The sequence below is a fragment of the Macaca mulatta genome, chromosome X (genome assembly GCF_049350105.2).
Source record: "Macaca mulatta isolate MMU2019108-1 chromosome X, T2T-MMU8v2.0, whole genome shotgun sequence".
Taxonomy (NCBI): domain Eukaryota; kingdom Metazoa; phylum Chordata; class Mammalia; order Primates; family Cercopithecidae; genus Macaca; species Macaca mulatta.
This window is the reverse complement of record NC_133426.1, coordinates 142,733,468-142,751,900: the sequence shown is the minus strand read 5'-3', so window position 1 is coordinate 142,751,900 and position 18,433 is coordinate 142,733,468. Positions and strand designations below refer to the sequence as shown.

At 41.2% G+C, this 18,433-nt stretch overlaps 2 protein-coding genes across 2 annotated transcripts in view; one reads left to right on the top strand and one right to left on the bottom strand.

The window, feature by feature from the left end:
• The window catches only part of MAP7D3 (MAP7 domain containing 3), a 286,896-nt gene that overhangs the window by 80,253 nt on the left and 188,210 nt on the right, over positions 1–18,433 (top strand). The window lies entirely within an intron of this gene.
• Positions 8,029–18,433, bottom strand: part of ADGRG4 (adhesion G protein-coupled receptor G4) — a 113,903-nt gene continuing 103,498 nt past the window's right edge. Inside the window, exons 21-24 of the mRNA XM_028842064.2 lie at positions 18,122–18,402; positions 11,544–11,645; positions 10,406–10,573; positions 8,029–8,279 (exon numbers count right to left, since the gene is read on the bottom strand). Of these exons, the coding sequence (XP_028697897.2) occupies positions 8,242–8,279; positions 10,406–10,573; positions 11,544–11,645; positions 18,122–18,402 (589 nt within the window). The 3' untranslated portion in view covers positions 8,029–8,241. The remainder of the gene's footprint in view (positions 8,280–10,405; positions 10,574–11,543; positions 11,646–18,121; positions 18,403–18,433) is intronic.

Here is an 18,433-nt window from a genome sequence, read left to right as displayed (position 1 = left end):
GATGTGTCTGTATCTTTCCCTCCATGTCAGGACTCAGTCAATACTTGGGAGTTGATTGATTGTTGATTGAAAGCAGTACAAAGTTTCTAGGGTCTTTTATCCATAATTACTTGGGTCCATCTTCACACAAGTATCAGTCATTTTTTGCGCCCAGGAAAAGCAAGTCAAAGGATGCCAGGGAGATATTTAATCAGTGTTTTCCCTGCAATTTCAAGCTGCCTTTGAAATTGTAGAAAGCCCATGTTTTCCTAATTAGCAAGGGGTGTCATGACAGGAATCATGAACTTTTCTATCAAATAACGTTTCTGTTCTCGACAGTCTGTCAGGTCATTAGAGATAGGTTGTACATTTATCACTCCAACAGCAGCAGAACAATCAAGGTTTTATTACTTGTTGAAAATAAGTACAATCATGGGCATTTTAACAGCCAAAATGATCCCCCAAATCAAACCACGTGCAGAATGCATTTATTTGTAAAAGTGCTAATTGTAACCAAGTCTTGTCCTTAAATCTATTTTTGAGTGAAGGTGACAATATTTCAGTTCAAAGACATGTAACATTCAAGACACTTTGATCATTATTCATGTTAGTCCCCCTTCACACACACGGACAGACACACACACACACACACACACATACACACACACACACACACACACACACACTCTCTCTCTCTTACCTTCCCCTATCAAAAAAGTATACATGAAACCACATGGGGAACAATGGATTTGACTCTGATGGCAGATATTCAGGGGCCTAAGGGCCAATCTAATTTTTATATTATGCGAGGTAATGGGGGAACAATGGAGACCTAGGAGCTTTATACCAGTGACTGGCACCAGTGCTGTAGTCTGTTTGGTAGTCAGCATTAAATTTTATTTAGAAGATCAATGTGATACCTTTAATGAGGTAGACATGGTAGGTTGGGGCCATGAGGCAATGAGTGGTAAGCTGATAGGAGTTTGAAAGAAAAAGGAATGAAGATGTACTGTGTTACACTGTGCTAGAACATTTTCAGACCTCATCTTATTTCAGTTTCACTTCAATTTTAGGATGCACGTATGATCATTACATCACGAGGTCACACGCATCTAGAAAGCGACAGAGCTGGGATTTGAACCCAACTCTGCTGTCTCCACAGCCCACTGCATCATACATTTTCATAAGGGTCCTGGGGAACTTGATTTTTGATATTGAAATGTAGGCATTTATCTTTCTCACTGGAAGGGTCTGGTTATCTTTATTTATTTATGTATTCATTTATTTATTGCTCCAAGCAGTAATATATTCTCTCAATACAAGATTCAAAAGATACAAAGAGGTATAGTGTGAAAAGTAAATGTCTCTTCCTCCTTTGACCCCAGATACTCAGTTACCCTTCCTGAAGGCAACCACTGATACCAGTTGCTTGCGTATCCTTCCAGAATGTTCCTCTCTTTACTTATTTCTATCCAAGGACAAATGTGAGCAGCACACCTGACTGGGAAGTCACAGAAGGCAAAGCTGATGTACACTTAAAGCTTTTGAAACAAAATTTCCAATGCCGTAGACATTTCTCCTCTAATATATCATAACGATATATTAGGTAACATATCATAACGATAGCCTGAAGTCTCATCCAAAAAAGAAACAACTATAACGACAAATAGGAGAATTATTCTGACTTCAATATTTACCAAATGTTATCTTATTCTTCCCCATACAAAATAATATTTGAAATACAAGGTTGGAGCAGATTGTTTCACAAATTCAACATTTTCCCCAATCAGGGGTTGGGAGGAGGCAAGTATCTCTACTGGGATTTATTTATTTATTTATTTATTTATTTTTTAAATTTATTTATTATTATTATACTTTAAGTTGTAGGGTACATGTGCATAACGTGCAGGTTTGTTACATATGTATACTTGTGCCATGTTGGTGTGCTGCACCCATCAACTCGTCATTTACATCAGGCATAACTCCCAGTGCAATTCCTCCCTCCTCCCCCCTCCCCATGATAGGCCCCGGTGTGTGATGTTCCCCTTCCTGAGTCCAAGTGATCTCATTGTTCAGTTCCCACCTATGAGTGAGAACATGCGGTGTTTGGTTTTCTGTTCTTGCGATAGTTTGCTGAGAATGATGGTTTCCAGCTGCATCCATGTCCCTACAAAGGACACAAACTCATCCTTTTTTATGGCTGCATAGTATTCCATGATGTATATGTGCCACATTTTCTTAATCCAGTCTGTCACTGATGGACATTTGGGTTGATTCCAAGTCTTTGCTATTGTGAATAGTGCTGCAATAAACATACGAGTGCATGTGTCTTTATAGCAGCATAATTTATAATCCTTTGGGTATATACCCAGTAATGGGATGGCTGGGTCATACGGTACATCTAGTTCTAGATCCTTGAGGAATCGCCATACTGTTTTCCATAATGGTTGAACTAGTTTACAATCCCACCAACAGTGTAAAAGGGTTCCTATTTCTCCACATCCTCTCCAGCACCTGTTGTTTCCTGACTTTTGAATGATCGCCATTCTAACTGGTGTGAGATGGTATCTCATTGTGGTTTTGATTTGCATTTCTCTGATGGCCAGTGATGATGAGCATTTTTTCATGTGTCTGTTGGCTGTATGAATGTCTTCTTTTGAGAAATGTCTGTTCATATCCTTTGCCCACTTTTTGATGGGGTTGTTTGTTTTTTTCTTATAAATTTGTTTGAGTTCTTTGTAGGTTCTGGATATTAGCCCTTTGTCAGATGAGTAGATTGCAAAAATTTTCTCCCATTCTGTAGGTTGCCTGTTCACTCTGATGGTAGTTTCTTTTGCTGTGCAGAAGCTCTTTAGTTTAATGAGATCCCATTTGTCAATTTTGGCTTTTGCTGCCGTTGCTTTTGGTGTTTTAGACATGAAGTCTTTGCCCATGCCTATGTCCTGAATGGTACTACCTAGGTTTTCCTCTAGGATTTTTATGGTATTAGGTCTAACATTTAAGTCTCTAATCCATCTTGAATTAATTTTCGTATAAGGAGTAAGGAAAGGATCCAGTTTCAGCTTTCTACTTATGGCTAGCCAATTTTCCCAGCACCATTTATTAAATAGGGAATCCTTTCCCCATTTCTTGTTTCTCTCAGGTTTGTCAAAGATCAGATGGCTGTAGATGTGTGGTATTATTTCGGAGGACTCTGTTCTGTTCCATTGGTCTATATCTCTGTTTTGGTACCAGTACCATGCTGTTTTGGTTACTGTAGCCTTGTAGTATAGTTTGAAGTCAGGTAGCCTGATGCCTCCAGCTTTGTTCTTTTGACTTAGGATTGTCTTGGAGATGCGGGCTCTTTTTTGGTTCCATATGAACTTTAAAGCAGTTTTTTCCAATTCTGTGAAGAAACTCATTGGTAGCTTGATGGGGATGGCATTGAATCTATAAATTACCTTGGGCAGTATGGCCATTTTCACAATATTGATTCTTCCTATCCATGAGCATGGTATGTTCTTCCATTTGTTTGTGTCCTCTTTTATTTCACTGAGCAGTGGTTTGTAGTTCTCCTTGAAGAGGTCCTTTACATCCCTTGTAAGTTGGATTCCTAGGTATTTTATTCTCTTTGAAGCAATTGTGAATGGAAGTTCATTCCTGATTTGGCTCTCTGTTTGTCTGTTACTGGTGTATAAGAATGCTTGTGATTTTTGCACATTAATTTTGTATCCTGAGTCTTTGCTGAAGTTGCTTATCAGCTTAAGGAGATTTTGGGCTGAGACAATGGGGTTTTCTAAATATACAATCATGTCATCTGCAAAGAGGGACAATTTGACTTCTTCTTTTCCTAACTGAATACCCTTGATTTCTTTCTCTTGCCTAATTGCCCTAGCCAGAACTTCCAACACTATGTTGAATAGGAGTGGTGAGAGAGGGCATCCCTGTCTTGTGCCAGTTTTCAAAGGGAATTTTTCCAGTTTTTGCCCATTCAGTATGATATTGGCTGTGGGTTTGTCATAAATAGCTCTTATTATTTTGAGGTACGTTCCATCAATACCGAATTTATTGAGCGTTTTTAGCATGAAGGGCTGTTGAATTTTGTCAAAAGCCTTTTCTGCATCAATTGAGATAATCATGTGGTTCTTGTCTTTGGTTCTGTTTATATGCTGGATTATGTTTATTGATTTGCAAATGTTGAACCAGCCTTGCATCCCAGGGATGAAGCCCACTTGATCATGGTGGATAAGCTTTTTGATGTGTTGCTGAATCCGGTTTGCCAGTATTTTATTGAGGATTTTTGCATCGATGTTCATCAGGGATATTGGTCTAAAATTCTCTTTTTTTGTTGTGTCTCTGCCAGGCTTTGGTATCAGGATGATGTTGGCCTCATAAAATGAGTTAGGGAGGATTCCCTCTTTTTCTATTGATTGGAATAGTTTCAGAAGGAATGGTACCAACTCCTCCTTGTACCTCTGGTAGAATTCAGCTGTGAATCCATCTGGTCCTGGACTTTTTTTGGTTGGTAGGCTATTAATTATTGCCTCAATTTCAGAGCCTGCTATTGGTCTATTCAGGGATTCAGCTTCTTCCTGGTTTAGTCTTGGAAGAGTGTAAGTGTCCAGGAAATTATCCATTTCTTCTAGATTTTCCAGTTTATTTGCGTAGAGGTGTTTATAGTATTCTCTGATGGTAGTTTGTATTTCTGTGGGGTCGGTGGTGATATCCCCTTTATCATTTTTAATTGTGTCGATTTGATTCTTCTCTCTTTTCTTCTTTATTAGTCTTGCTAGTGGTCTGTATTTTGTTGATCTTTTCAAAAAACCAACTCCTGGATTCATTGATTTTTTGGAGAGTTTTTTGTGCCTCTATCTCCTTCAGTTCTGCTCTGATCTTAGTTATTTCTTGCCTTCTGCTAGCTTTCGAATGTGTTTGCTCTTGCTTCTCTAGTTCTTTTAATTGCGATCTTAGTGTGTCAATTTTAGATCTTTCCTGCTTTCTCTTGTGGGCATTTAGTGCTATAAATTTCCCTCTACACACTGCTTTAAATGTGTCCCAGAGATTCTGGTATGTTGTATCTTTGTTCTCATTGGTTTCAAAGAACATCTTTATTTCTGCCTTCATTTCGTTATGTACCCAGTAGTCATTCAGGAGCAGGTTGTTCAGTTTCCATGTAGTTGAGCGGTTTTGATTGAGTTTCTTAGTCCTGAGTTCTAGTTTGATTGCACTGTGGTCTGAGAGACAGTTTGTTATAATTTCTGTTCTTGTACATTTGCTGAGGAGTGCTTTACTTCCAATTACGTGGTCGATTTTGGAGTAAGTACGATGTGGTGCTGAGAAGAATGTATATTCTGTTGATTTGGGGTGGAGAGTTCTATAGATGTCTATTAGGTCTGCTTGCTGCAGAGATGAGTTCAATTGCTGGATATCCTTGTTAACTTTCTGTCTCGTTGATCTGTCTAATGTTGACAGTGGAGTGTTGAAGTCTCCCATTATTATTGGATGGGAGTCTAAGTCTCTTTGTAAGTCTCTAAGGACTTGCTTTCTGAATCTGGGTGCTCCTGTATTGGGTGCATATATATTTAGGATAGTTAGCTCTTCCTGTTGAATTGATCCCTTTACCATTATGTAATGGCCTTCTTTGTCTCTTTTGATCTTTGATGGTTTAAAGTCTGTTTTATCAGAGACTAGTATTGCAACCCCCGCTTTTTTTTGTTCTCCATTTGCTTGGTAAATCTTCCTCCATCCCTTTATTTTGAGCCTATGTATGTCTCTGCGTGTGAGATGGGTCTCCTGAATACAGCAGACTGATGGGTCTTGACTCTTTATCCAGTTTGCCAGTCTGTGTCTTTTAATTGGAGCATTTAGTCCATTTACATTTAAGGTTAAGATTGTTATGTGTGAACTTGATCCTGCCATTATGATATTAACTGGTTATTTTGCTCGTTAGTTGATGCAGTTTCTTCCTAGCCTCGATGGTCTTTACATTTTGGCATGTTTTTGCAATGGCTGGTACCGGTTGTTCCTTTCCATGTTTAGTGCTTCCTTCAGGGTCTCTTGTAAGGCAGGCCTAGTGGTGACAAAATCTCTAAGCATTTGCTTATCTGTAAAGGATTTTATTTCTCCTTCACTTATGAAACTTAGTTTGGCTGGATATGAAATTCTGGGTTTAAAATTCTTTTCTTTAAGAATGTTGAATATTGGCCCCCACTCTCTTCTGGCTTGGAGAGTTTCTGCCGAGAGATCTGCTGTTAGTCTGATGGGCTTCCCTTTGTGGGTAACCCGACCTTTCTCTCTGGCTGCCCTTAAGATTTTTTCCTTCATTTCAACTTTGGTGAATCTGGCAATTATGTGTCTTGGAGTTGCTCTTCTCGAGGAGTATCTTTGTGGCGTTCTCTGTATTTCCTGGATTTGAATGTTGGCCTGCCCTACTAGGTTGGGGAAGTTCTCCTGGATGATATCCTGAAGAGTGTTTTCCAACTTGGTTCCATTTTCCCCCTCACTTTCAGGCACCCCAATCAGACGTAGATTTGGTCTTTTTACATAATCCCATACTTCTTGCAGGCTTTGTTCATTTCTTTTTCTTCTTTTTTCTTTTGGTTTCTCTTCTCGCTTCATTTCATTCATTTGATCCTCAATCGCTGATACTCTTTCTTCCAGTTGATCGAGTCGGTTACTGAAGCTTGTGCATTTGTCACGTATTTCTCGTGTCATGGTTTTCATCTCTTTCATTTCGTTTATGACCTTCTCTGCATTAATTACTCTAGCCATCAATTCTTCCACTTTTTTTTCAAGATTTTTAGTTTCTTTGCGCTGGGTACGTAATTCCTCCTTTAGCTCTGAGAAATTTGATGGACTGAAGCCTTCTTCTCTCATCTCGTCAAAGTCATTCTCCGTCCAGCTTTGATCCGTTGCTGGCGATGAGCTGCGCTCCTTTGCCGGGGGAGATGCGCTCTTATTTTTTGAATTTCCAGCTTTTCTGCCCTGCTTTTTCCCCATCTTTGTGGTTTTATCTGCCTCTGGTCTTTGATGATGGTGATGTACTGATGGGGTTTTGGTGTAGGTGTCCTTCCTGTTTGATAGTTTTCCTTCTAACAGTCAGGACCCTCAGCTGTAGGTCCATTGGAGATTGCTTGAGGTCCACTCCAGACCCTGTTTGCCTGGGTATCAGCAGCAGAGGCTGCAGAAGATAGAATATTTCTGAACAGCGAGTGTACCTGTCTGATTCTTGCTTTGGAAGCTTCCTCTCAGGGGTGTACTCCACCCTGTGAGGTGTGGGGTGTCAGACTGCCCCTAGTGGGGGATGTCTCCCAGTTAGGCTACTCAGGGGTCAGGGACCCACTTGAGCAGGGAGTCTGTCCCTTCTCAGATCTCAACCTCCGTGTTGGGAGATCCACTGCTCTCTTCAAAGCTGTCAGACAGAGTTGTTTGCGTCTGCAGAGGTTTCGGCTGCGTTTGTTATTGCCCTGTCCCCAGAGGTGGAGTCTACAGAGACAGGCAGGTTTCCTTGAGCTGCTGTGAGCTCCACCCAGTTCGAGCTTCCCAGCAGCTTTGTTTACCTACTTAAGCCTCAGCAATGGCGGGCGCCCCTCCCCCAGCCTCGCTGCTGCCTTGCCGGTAGATCACAGACTGCTGTGCTAGCAATGAGGGAGGCTCCGTGGGCATGGGAGTCTCCCGGCCAGGTGTGGGATATGATCTCCTGGTGTGCCTGTTTGCTTAAAGCGCAGTATTGGGGTGGGAGTTACCCGATTTTCCAGGTGTTGTGTGTCTCAGTTCCCCTGGCTAGGAAAAGGGATTCCCTTCCCCCTTGTGCTTCCCAGGTGAGGCAATGCCTCGCCCTGCTTCAGCTCTCACTGGTTGGGCTGCAGCAGCTGACCAGCACCGATCGTCCGGCACTCCCCAGTGAGATGAACCCAGAACCTCAGTTGAAAATGCAGAAATCACCGGTCTTCTGTGTCGCTCGCGCTGGGAGTTGGAGACTGGAGCTGTTCCTATTCAGCCATCTTGCCTCGCCCATCTCATTTTCTCTACTGGGATTTATTGAAAAATTCTGTTTGTGAATGGAATTCATTTTGGGATTTTTGTTTTTATTTTTATTTTTAATTTTTAAAATTTCCATAGGTTTTGGTGGAACAGGTAGTATTTGGTTATATGAGTACATTCGTTAGTGGTGATTTGTGAGATTTTGGTGCGCCCATCAGCTGAGCAAGTATACACTTGGAATTCATTTTTATTTCCACAGGTATTATATTCTTTTTACATAATTAGGCACAACTTCACAACTCAAGGAGAGGAACAGTAAGGATCTTTGTCAAAATCATCTGCAGTAAAGAAAAAAAGAACATTTTCAGCTGTGGCATCAGGGACTTTACACATAGTAGAAGCATAAGAAAATTTTATCAAATGAAGGAAAAAATAAAAAAATTAGAAGAGAAGGGAAGAATGTGGTGCTTTCTTTGGACCATTTTATATAAAATCTGGGGTGAATTAATTCATCCAGACAGCACTGTTTGGGCAACCAGTGCATATGTTCTCCCTACATTGTGAATAAGAGGCAGCATTATTGACCTTAGCCTTAACCTAGGAGAGGATGTTTATGTACAAACCTTGGAGGCCTTCAAGAGAAGATGACATAAAATGTGAACATACACATTAATATCCCTTATGGATTTGATATTCTTGCACTGAAAGTTTGGCTATTTCTCAAGCTTGAGAATGCCTGGTGGTACAGAAGGCATGATTTTTCACTCTCTGCTAATAGAATCAAGCTTCTGACTGCCACCAGTACAATGGTAGCACCCAGATTTCAGTTTCAGAACCTGTGGCAGATCTACCTGCCCCACCGGCTCAGTTTGTCTCAACCAATGAGCACTTTAATGTTGGTTTTCCAGGTCAATTGCTTGGTAAGGCAACATCAATATCCTGGATATGGTATTTGCTAGTGATCCTCTGAAGCAAAATATGTACACATCAGGCTGTATATTTGCTAATTAAACAGTCCCCAGGGACATCAAGAAATCCAATGCTAAATAACCCTCTTGGAAAATGTTATTTCCTAACCAGCCCCAACTATTATGTACTAAGGTGCTTCCACAACCCATGACTTGTCTATGTCATGGCACCCCAGTGCCTTTATATGAGCACCAAGACATATCCACAGGTTAGTTGGCCAGAGTTTGATAAATGCTTGTGGCCAGGGAGAGGTTTTTTTCATGTGCGTCACTAACTTTCCCACACAAAAATGGGAGACTGAGACTCTATACAGTAGTCAACCAGCCTAAACTGGAAAACAGTGTTGTGTCATATACAGCCCTGAAACTGGCAGGCACTTAAGAGATTATCCATTCTAGCCCCCTCATATTAAAGGTAGAAAGAATGTATCTTCAAGCAGAGAAGTGATGTGATCAAGGTCACAGAGTGACTGACAGAGCTGGAACCTGAACCAAAGCCTTCCAACTCCAAGTTTGATGCTTTTTTAACCCACCTTGCTGCGTCCAGATTGCCTTCAGCCCTTGGACATAGAACTGGTTTTTGGAGCCAATATAAAGAAAAACACTAGAGAATAAGGCAGTCCTGCCTCCAGCACTGAGAAGGCAGGAGAATGACAACAGCCAGGCCACCAAAGTGTGTGTGAACTGGAGTATACTTTGGTCTTAAAGAAAGGCAATCAAAGACCACTGCGCTATCATCTAACTAGAAGCACACAATGCAGAATCATCACAATATCAACCTGAAGTTCTTAAGTTCTTGCTCACTTTGCCTTTCTCTTTACTTTAAGCCTGTAGGCCAATCCTTTTCCTACAGTTTCCCTTTTTACATAATTAGGTACAACACCCCATTCCCAACTGAACATCTGTCTCTTCTTATAAATATGGCTTCCTATGGAAGAAGCTCAGCATCTAAGATGGATGTGTATCTCTGAGAGTTTTCTTGATAGGTGTACTAGCCCTGAGAGCCAGAAGACCTGAGTTCTGGCTCCAGTTCTGCTGGATGGCTAAGGGTTGAGTGACTGGCCCCAGTTTTACTGGATGGTAAGGATGGACTCAGTGACTGTCAATAAGGCATTTTCCTTTTCCCTGATTGAGGTTCCTCAACTGTAAAATGAAGGGATTGGACTAGACAATGTCTAAGGTTCCTTCTGGTTTTAACGGTCTGTGACAATTGTTTTTAATTACTCATGAATTTTCTAACCTCCCATCTCTTCTTTCCTCTATTAGTCTAATAACACATTCATACTAAATTTACTAGGTACAGACACACCTATACACACTTCTGTACACATTTCTATGCTTCTATACACACTTTCTCAGCCAAGAATGAGTCAAGGTATACACATGCACATGTGCACTTAGTTTTGAAGAGGAAGTATCATCCAAGACCCAGTATGTGGTCTCACGTTAATTCAATATGCAATATAAATGTAGACAACACAACCCTTTTTTCTTACCATTTGGAAAGCTTATTTCTGAAGGTGTGCCTTGTGCAGAGCCTAAAGATTTGAAAGTGGAGCTAGTTGCAGTTGACTTGAGGAATGGTGTCAACAGTTTGTGCTCAAAGGTTTTCTTTAGTCCCTCCTGTTTATATCCAACTTTTATCTGACACCGGCTGCTCGCATCTGAAATGATACCAAGAAAAGTTAAAAACATAAAACTCATCAAATTCTATACTTAAAGTAGTGAATTTTATGGTATATAAATTACACTTCAATAATCTGGTTTAAAAACACAAAGCTTGATGCACAGTGTTCATTCTGCATACCTGAAGGAGTCAGCTTTTCTATGAAGTTGTAAGAAGTAGGTTTGTACTATAATGTGTGGTGTAAGAAGAGACAATTCACATACCTAGGATGCCTGCTTTTCCGAGAGCACAAGGACCAGCAGATTGCTGATATGGTCAGCATAAAGTGGGGAATGGGGGGAATCTCAGTTCTACTTGTAGAATCTTAGAGTTCAAATACTGCCTTCACTAAAGAAAATTGATTAGGCTTTGTATTGAGACTGAGAGAAGCTGCCTGAATTGAATGGAAGATCCTTTTGATACATAGAACATCAGTTTGCCTGCACTGGAAACATTCTTAAGGGAAGCATCAGCGTTAAGAGGCAACATCTGAGTTCACTACATCCCCCAGTTTGTGGGCCATCAGTACACCTGTGCAGCCCACTGGCCAGGCATCTTAGGAATGCTTATAAGTTCTCTCTATCTCCACCACCACTCCTTGCTTCCTATATCCACTCAACCCACTGTTGGCTACTAGCCAGAAGCCCCTGAGACCCAGTGCCTGGAACACAGTAGACACGCATTCAATGTTCTTTTAATTGAATTGAGACTGATGTGACAGTGAGGGTAAGCAATCCAAGGAATCTGGGCCAAAACAAAAGCATCCCTAGTTTAAAATATGGCCCAAGTCACATTCTTCATTTGACTTCATTCATCTCAGCTCAAAAGCACAAATCATTTTCACGACATGGAAACAGCCTGTGTTTTGATGCTGATATGCTGTATGTACTCAAGTTAGGAGACAAATTAATCTGATCAGTTTTGTAAAACATGTAAAATTCAAAACTTCATCCAAACTGACATCTTACCAGAAGAGTTATCCAATCGCAACCACCCACAACAGAGGTGTATCTGCCACTGCTCCCGCACACTCTCCTTCATCACACAGTGAAACACAAAAATGAAGAATCCTAAGCCAGGAGAAGAAGGTCAGTCTTTTTCGGTTTCTTTCACCAGCTATCACCAATGCCCTGACTCAGGTCTGCTCCTGTCATGAGAGATACTACTTTCAAGGAACCCCAGGACCACTACTGGCTTTCTGATCTTGTCTTTGTAGCCTCCCTCCCAAAGGCAAAAATGTCTATATAAAGACTTCATGTCAACCACTATTTTGTCCCGGGGCTGCTGTTCATCCTAGAGCATGAGAGGTAAGGTAGCCCCTCTCTGAGATTGCTTTCAATCATCCCCACAACCTGGCATTGGCATCCTTGTGTAGTTTCCTTCCACATTGGACCAATAGAATATAGCAGAAGGGATGGCATGTCACTTTCAAGATTAGGTTATAAAAGATCTCTCTCTCTCTCTCTCTCTCTCTCTCATCGCTCTGAAGGAAGCCAAGTATTTTGTCCTGAGGACATCCTGGCATCTCTGTGGAGAGGCCCACATGGTGAGGAACTGAGGCTTCCAGTCCACGACCATGTGGATGAGCCTTCCTGGAAGCACATTCCCCAGTCCCAGTCAAGTTTTTAGATCATCGCAGGCCCGGATGACAGCTTGACTACAACTTTACGACAGTCCCTGCGTCAGAAACACCCAGCTAAGCTGCTCCTGAATTACTGATCCTCAGACATTGTGTGAGATAATAAATTTTTGTTGTTTTAGGCTGGTAAAATTTGGGGGTAATGTATTACATAGCAATAAATAGCTATTACACACGCTTTTTGGCATAATGACACCATGTGGAAACCATGGATTTGACCCTCAACTTCCAATGCCAGCCCTGATTTTGTCCTGCAAGGGGGAGGGAGGAGCTGAAAGTCTTTGTCAGCAGTGCTGGCCATTTCTCTTTCTCACCCTCTAAAATATCTCCTTGGAAGATAAAAGTATGACTTAAGATTATCTTGGCCAGGCATGGTGGCTCACACCTGTAATCCCAGCACTTTGGGAGGCAGAGGCAGGTGGATCACTTGAAGCCAGTAGTTCAAGACCAACTTGGTCAACATAGAGAAACCCCATCTCTATTAAAAATACAAAAATTAGCTGGGTGTGGTGGCACATGCCTGTAGTCCCATCTACATGGAAGGCTGAGGCACGAGAATCACTTGAACCCAGGAGGCAGAGGTTGCAGTGAGCCGGAATCGAGCCACTACACTCCAGCCTGGGCGATAGAGCAAGATTCTGTCTTAAAAAAAAAAAAAATTATCTTGATTGCAAATTCCCTGGAGGACCAATTAGATTTCCTGCAGTTGGGGGTAGAATTGGCAGAAATAACTCCTGTCAATAGCCCGACTTATATTTATGGTCCATTACAAAAAGTCTTTATCCACAAAACCTTTCCAGATGCCTCAAACTGAAACTCATTTTTCCCACTTCTGAACTCTCATAACATTTTGTTTCTTGTATTGTTATATGTAGCCATACAATTATTCATCTATTTCCCATTTCTCCACCTAGCTGTTGAGTCTTTGAGGGCTGAGATATGTTTCCTTTTCATATTTATGCCATTTTGCCCTTCATCTTTAATGCACTAACTGCTGCAGCTCAATAAATATATGTTGATTTGAACTCCAAGGCACTTGATACACAAACTCTCACATCCACCTACAACATAGTGATAACTGCTTGAGCCTCAAAATATTTATTCTGATCCAAGTGCAGTTTGGAAACCTTTATTCTCTATACAGGTTCAGCTTGCCTCTAAATTGGCCAGTTGTCCTGAAGGTAAATTAGTATCAAAGAGGTCTTAACCCATTGTAAACTGAGCACCAGTCTATTGTAAATGCCCCAAAGCAAATTTCAGCTAGAGCACTGCTGGAAGTAAAGATAACAAACCTGCACATTGTGCACATGTACCCTAGAACTTAAAGTATAATAAAAAATAAATAAATAAAAAGAATCTTGATGGAGGCGAGTGACAGTCTCCTGCCATATTCTGTCCTTGTTTGACCATACCTCCCACCAGCACCATGTTCAGTTTGGGAGGCTTTGTTTTAAGAGCAAGATGACAAACAGAAGTATTCAAGAATACAGTGAAGAAGGATAGTGAAGAAAAGCTGAAAGAGCTGGGATGTTGTATCCAGACCAAAAAAAAAAAAAAAAAAAAAAAAAACTTGGAGTGGAAAACATAGAGTGAGAAGAGATGGTAACTTAGCCACAGATCTGAAAGGGCTGCCATGAAAAGGACAAATTAGGCTTGTATCTGTACAGTTGCCCGGTTAGAACCAGGAGAAATGGAAGAATGTTCCAGAGCAACCACGTACTAACAAATCACAGCTAGTGTTTATTTGGCAATAAGTATATGATAGGCATTGTACTATTAGTCTCATTTTTATAGTTGAGGAAACTCGGAGTCCAAGAAGTCTAGTAAACTTGACCCAGGTCACAGAGCTAACATTGAGCTGGCAGCACCAGTTCCGAATACAGGCAGTCTGACTATAGAGCCCAAGGCCTTAACTACTGTACTATACTAACCTCAGGTAAGGAAAACCGGTACCACATCAGAGCTGATAAATGCTTTGCTTTACAGAATGGTGAGCTCTCAGTCTATGGAAAGTTTCAGGCAGAGGCAAGTGACTTCTTGTCACTCGATGGGAAGTTTGATTGGGAAGATCTTGGCTCCCTAGCCCAAGCCCTGAGACTCTGATTCCAGATGGGAGGCTAAACGGAATGGCATGTAAACGGAATGGCATGTCTCTCTAACTCTCCCAAAAGCTTTATCCCCATGTGTAACCAAACAACTGCGGGGATGAATTCAGCAGTGTTTGCTGTTTTTCTGAGCAGCAGCCACCTGGAAGGCGGCGCAGCACCCCGAGGAGAGCAAACCACAGTCTCAGAGCAGGCAAAACTCCTCCAACTTCAGCATGTACAAGGGGTGACAGTGACATCAAGCACCTATTACTACTCTGATTTCTTGCATGGAGTTTAGTTTTCAGACTTAAAGGTTATTCTGTGAATTCCAGTGAGCTGCCTGCCAACTCTCCCCCTCTGCCTGACAGCTTTCCTTTTCCTTTCCCATAACAGATTGATCTGCTTACTCACTAGGAAAACACAGGCATGAGGGAAGATGTCAGGTTTTTGTCACCTGCAGTTTTATTTGTGCATTCCTCCTTCACAAATAGCTCATCATGAGCATAATTTTTCCCACTTGACCACAGGTCACCCCCATCCCCTTCAGCCAGCGTTGCAAGCTTGTCATTTGTCTTTTAAATGACTACTTTGTTCACTTGTTCCACCATTTGTTTTGGAGGTTATTCGGGTCATGTGTGTGTGTGTGTCTTGAATTTGAAACTCTGAGCTCTGAAAACTCCCTTGCTACAAGATGGTACATGCTATCTTGTAGTCATTTCAGGCAGGACTGGCAAGACTTTGTGCTTGATGGACATAAGGCATATCTGACAGACAGAGACAGCTTGGCTCTTTTGGTGCTGGATCTATGGGACTTTGATTTTAGTTTTCAAGAAATACCCAGTTAGAACACTTATATACTGTTGGTGGGAATGTAAATTAGTTCTGTCACTGTGGAAAGCAGTTTGAAGATTTCTCAAATAAATTAAAACAGAGCTACTATTTGACTCAGCAATCCCATTATTGGGTATATATCCAAAAGAAAACAGATCACTCTACCAAAAAGACACATGCACCCTTATGTTCATTGCAACAATATTCACAATGGTAAAGACACGGAATCAAACTAGGTGTCCATTAATGGTGGATTGGATAAAGAAAGTGTCTACATAGCCACCATGGAATACTACTCAGCTATAAAAAAAGAATGAGATCATGTCATTTGCAGCAGCATGGATGCAGCTAGGGGCTATTACGCTAAGTGAATTAATGAAGGAACGAAAACCAAGTACTGCATGTTCTCACTTAAAAGTGAAAACTAAACATGGGGTACACATGGACATAAAGATGGCAACGGTAGACAACTGAGGACTATTAGAGGGGAGAGGAGGGAGAAAGTAAGGATTGAAAAGGTAACTATTGGGTTCTATGCTTACTACCTAGATGATGGGATCATTCACACCCAAAACCTCAGCATGACATAATATACCCAGCTAACAAACCTGCACATCTACCCCCTGAATCTGAAATAAAAGTTGAAAAGAAAAGAAATATCCTATTAAATTCTGCTTCTATCCATGCAGTTTCCTTCCTTAGATGCTACTTTCCACCAAAAGAGTGGTTTTGAAAACACCCCTGCCCCTCCTTTTTAAAATCAGAACTGCCTGGCTTTCTTGATCTTTTGCCAGCTTTCCTTTAACCCCTCTTTCCACAGAGTGAGTGCATTTTTCCTCAGAATCACTGAGCCAAAGAGAAGCCTGGAGTTACCACTGTGGAGGAAGTCCTCACAGGCACTTGGGTTCTAATCCGTTTCCATGGACATTCTCCACCATGACTGGTTAGTTCTTGAGGTTAGAGCATCAGGTTAGAGTACTGTAGTGTGGGCCAGGCAGTTCTATCCACAGAAAAAGTGTAGAACCATCACCAGGGCCTACACTAGAATACAACCTTCAGTTCTACACTAGAATTCAACCAAGTGCCAGTAGCCTCAAAGGGAACCAAGAGAGGGTGGTATTGAGAGTTTCTAAAAATTCCATTCCTACTACCAGAGGCAATAAAAATGGCATGTGAAGGAAGAACAACACATTTTGTGACTTCTTATATTCCAATTAGAACATGGCTGTATATGGTTGGCAGGATCTGGTGGGACAGAAAGTTTCCACTGATCCACCTCATTGCTTAAAATAAGATGGTTTCTTGAGTCATAAAACATAAATGCAAAAACCATGCCTTCTGCTACATTGCTTCCCCCCACTCCCCGCAGCACTTTGCAAGTGCCTGGAATATAATAACTGCATGCCAATTTATTTTTCTCAAGGTTCCTCAGGGATTAACAATGACCACAATAAAAGGTTCAGAGGTTTTTAAGACACTACATTAAAACAAGTTTTTAAAGACGATTTTTTTTTTTTTTTTTGGTAATAGAACTTTTACCACGCTAATGTACATAGTGCTATTCCAAGAAAGGGGGAATGTAATTTGCCACATTTCCCAAAGTTATTTGACCATAGAACTTTTTCCTTGCAGGAGCATCCCATGGGATCATCAGTGGGCTTCAGTATGGAAAAGAAGGGTTTATTGAATGAAAAAAAAAAAAATAGCGGAGAGCACGAAGGTAGAGTCTAACTCAATGAAATGCCAAGTTGACCCTCAGCCTGTCCCTACTGGAGTAGCCCAGATGGACTGGACCAAACTTGAGGATAAAAGTATGGGGTAGAATTAGAGACTCACACAAAATAATTTTGCAGGCCTCTTCCCCTCAGTATTTTTAATAGGCAAAATCAGGTTAAAATGAACATCAGCAATTACTCAGAGTTACATGAACCAGATCCCTAGCTTTCTTTTCTTTTCTGTTTTTCTTTTCTTTTCTTTCTTTCTCTCTCTCTCTTTCTTTCTTTCTTTCTTTCTTTTTCTTTCTTTCTTTCTTTCTTTCTTTTTTTTGACAGAGTCTCTCTCTGTTGCCCAGGCTGGAGTGCAGTGGCACGATCATAGCTCACTGCAACCTCTGTCTCCCGGAGTTCAAGCGATTCTCCTGCCTCAGCCTCCCAAGTAGCTAGGATTACAGGCACATACCACCATGCCCGGCTAATTTTTATATTTTTTAGTAGAGACGGGGTTTCACCATGTGGGTCAGGCTGGACTCAAACTCCTGACCTCAGGTGATCCGCCCGCCTCAACTTCCCAAAGTGCTGGAATTGCAGGCATGAGCCATTGCACCCAGCCCCTAGCTTTTACTTCTCATGCCATCTTTTGTCGACCATTTCATCACTTCATTGACTATTTGTTCATTTCATCAGAATAAAGGAAAATAATTAAAAGAACTCTAGGGCTTTTAGCTTAGGATCATCTAATTCAACCAATTGTGGTAACTTTTTAAAGGTTGCCTTATAGCAAAATCAAGGCTACAAGCTTGGCCTTTCCCATAGCCCTTTGCTTTTAACCTTCATTCCTGTATGATTCTATGATAGTCTAGCCTGGCTCTTTCCCAAAATATTAGGATATCTGATGCAGATAGAGTCTATGGGGCCAAAACTTTAATGTTTCTGCTTTCCAGTTAATTGCTATGTTTAGCTGGATTGTGCACTTCAAAATATCAACATGAGTGTGAATCTGTACATTTTTTAGCACAATGTGTTGATACAATGAACACTGTATGAAGTATTGCCAATCAGTGTTTGATATAGGCATTTCCAACTACCTAAAGTTGAGTTACCTATCTGGGCTTCTCCCTATACCACTGAGTAAGAGAGAGTGGGCTGTGTGTGCATTTAATGAAGACTAACATCTAGTTAATGTTTCCAACAGGTGAGATTATTTTCCACAGCAACAAAAGCTTTGCTGGAGCTGTAGCTGGCCACGGAAAAGGCAAAAAAGCAGCAGTTACCTTGCAAAGTGTTAAAAATGGCAAAAAGATACAAGAAAAAGATTCTCACAGGTCCCCAGGCAAAAAAGGCAAACCCCCAGGTGAGGCCAAGTAAGAATGTCAGGCTCGTTGTGCCTTTGAGGTCATGCAGGATCATCTTCCGACGAGTCTTCTGGCTTTGGGATTTCACAGAATTCAGTTGAACAAGAACAGTGCAGAACATGGAGAGATTCATGAGAAATATGAGGCAAAAATAAGCCACCACTGAGATGTAAAAGATAGAATCATCTTTAATCCAACAACTGTAAGAAACAAAGAAGACTATCATGAGAT